Below are 1821 nucleotides of genomic sequence, written 5' to 3'. Positions count from 1 at the left end.
AAAGTATTAGGTGTGTCCCGCGCGCTCATATGACCTTATGTAGTTGCGAGCGCCGTAAAACACTTTACTAAAGAAAAGACTTACTCATGCCGAAGGTTCCGTTGGCGGAGGTCATGACCTTGGTCTCCCATCGGTTGATCCTCTTGTTGTAGATCTTGCTCTCGACCGCCACCTCCACCTCCGTGGTCACCTCGTTAAAGATATCCACAGTCAGGTTAAAGCTGCCGCCCTTGAACATGGAGCGAGGGGCGGTCATAAAGTAGGAGCCGCTGAGAAGAAAAAAGGAACAAATAAAACAAAACGAAATAAGTCGAAGTGTGTGAACTATAGGGAAATCATGTATATTATAGATATTAGAACAAACACGAAGAACATTTGGAAATAATAAATGAGCCTTTTTTTTGTTTCTTAAAATTTTATTTTTTTTAAAGTTGATAAATCAATCTATCAATAAATTAATTAATCAGATCTAAAATAAAAGAACAAGGGGAAAGGGCCAGGTTGAATAGACGAAAGTGAGGTCCAATGAGTAAAGCTGCACAACGTAATCCGGAGTTACGAAGTCATATTTGACGTGCCCTCTCGAGTGAGTTGGGATCAAAATATAGGACTGTCAAAACACAACACGATTCTATTCCTAAGGGCATTATGTTGCCGAGAGGACAAGAATATTCTAACTGTAAACATACAATGACAGACAGATAACGTAAAGAATGAAATAACTAATAAAATCGTTATTAAAATGTTATATTTGATTAGACTTCCATTCATAACGGGGACAACAAAATCTACACAAAAAATCTGAATTCACAATTTTTGAAGAAGTGAGTGGTTCAGAGGTATTAGATAAGAGAATGGTACAATGTCTGGATGCCAATTGCAAAAACAAAGTCTGAGCCAGGGAGGACTCATGAAAATGATAAATACTGAAACAAAATCCTGTGTCTCGTTTGGACTTTTCACGATGCAAATGTCATGAAATTCAAATATTTGTAATCAGTTACAATCATTGCACTCGTGATGGTCAGATTTCTATATCAAACAAATGATTGTTTGCAGACGTTGCAAACGATTACCTTAGAAATATTGTTTTCGACCAATGTCTGCAACAAGCAGTGGACTACAGTTCAAAGATCAAAATATTTCAAAGCTGAAGGTCATCTTTGACAACTAATATTCGAGTGTTTTGCGCTTTATTCTCCGTAACGATGTCTCATTGTAAATAGTTAAAAAGAAATTAGGTGGCTTGTTAGATCTATGTTAGCAGCAACAGTAAGTTAAAAGTCATCTCTTGGAATGAGAATGCCATATAACACATTTGAAAGGATGGGGTGTGTGTGTGTGTGGGGGGGGGGGGGGGAGGGGGTGGAGCTTGGCGTCGACCGTTCTCTGACTTAAGTACAAGGCGTTATAGGGAAAGATTACTTTAGTAAGGTAAATAAGTAAATAAGTGAATAAGTGAAAAAGTAAATAAATAAATAAGTAAAGGACGGGGAAGAGATGGGAGCAAAGGTGAATGATATGTTTGGAGAACGACCTCTGGTTAACAGAACCCAACATTTAACCAAAGAACCCAAAGTAAAAAAAAAAGGTAAAAAGTAAGTGAATAAGTGAATAAGTAAAGAACAGGGAAGAGATGGGAGCAAAAGTGAAGGATGTGTAGGGAGAATTAATGAAACTTCTAGTAAACAGAACCCAATATTCGCTCTCCACGTTTCTACATTATGGGGTACTTACCCATGAACACCGGCAAGCAGCGCCGATAGGAGCACCGTGTGTAATATCACAGACATGTCGAAGCTGTGAAGAGAAGCAAAACCG

The 1821-nt window shown here is 38.3% G+C and overlaps 1 protein-coding gene across 1 annotated transcript in view; it reads right to left on the bottom strand.

Annotated features, from left to right (window-relative positions):
- Positions 1-1821, bottom strand: part of LOC101850323 (CD109 antigen) — a gene marked incomplete at its 3' end in the record, with an annotated part of 124263 nt that overhangs the window by 96786 nt on the left and 25656 nt on the right. Inside the window, 2 exon segments of the mRNA XM_013080868.2 lie at positions 85-269; positions 1738-1800. Coding sequence (XP_012936322.1) covers positions 85-269; positions 1738-1793 — 241 coding nt within the window.

The sequence above is a fragment of the Aplysia californica genome, unplaced genomic scaffold (genome assembly GCF_000002075.1).
Source record: "Aplysia californica isolate F4 #8 unplaced genomic scaffold, AplCal3.0 scaffold00103, whole genome shotgun sequence".
Classification (NCBI taxonomy): Eukaryota; Metazoa; Mollusca; class Gastropoda; order Aplysiida; family Aplysiidae; genus Aplysia; species Aplysia californica.
This window is presented reverse-complemented; position numbering and strand designations above follow the sequence as displayed.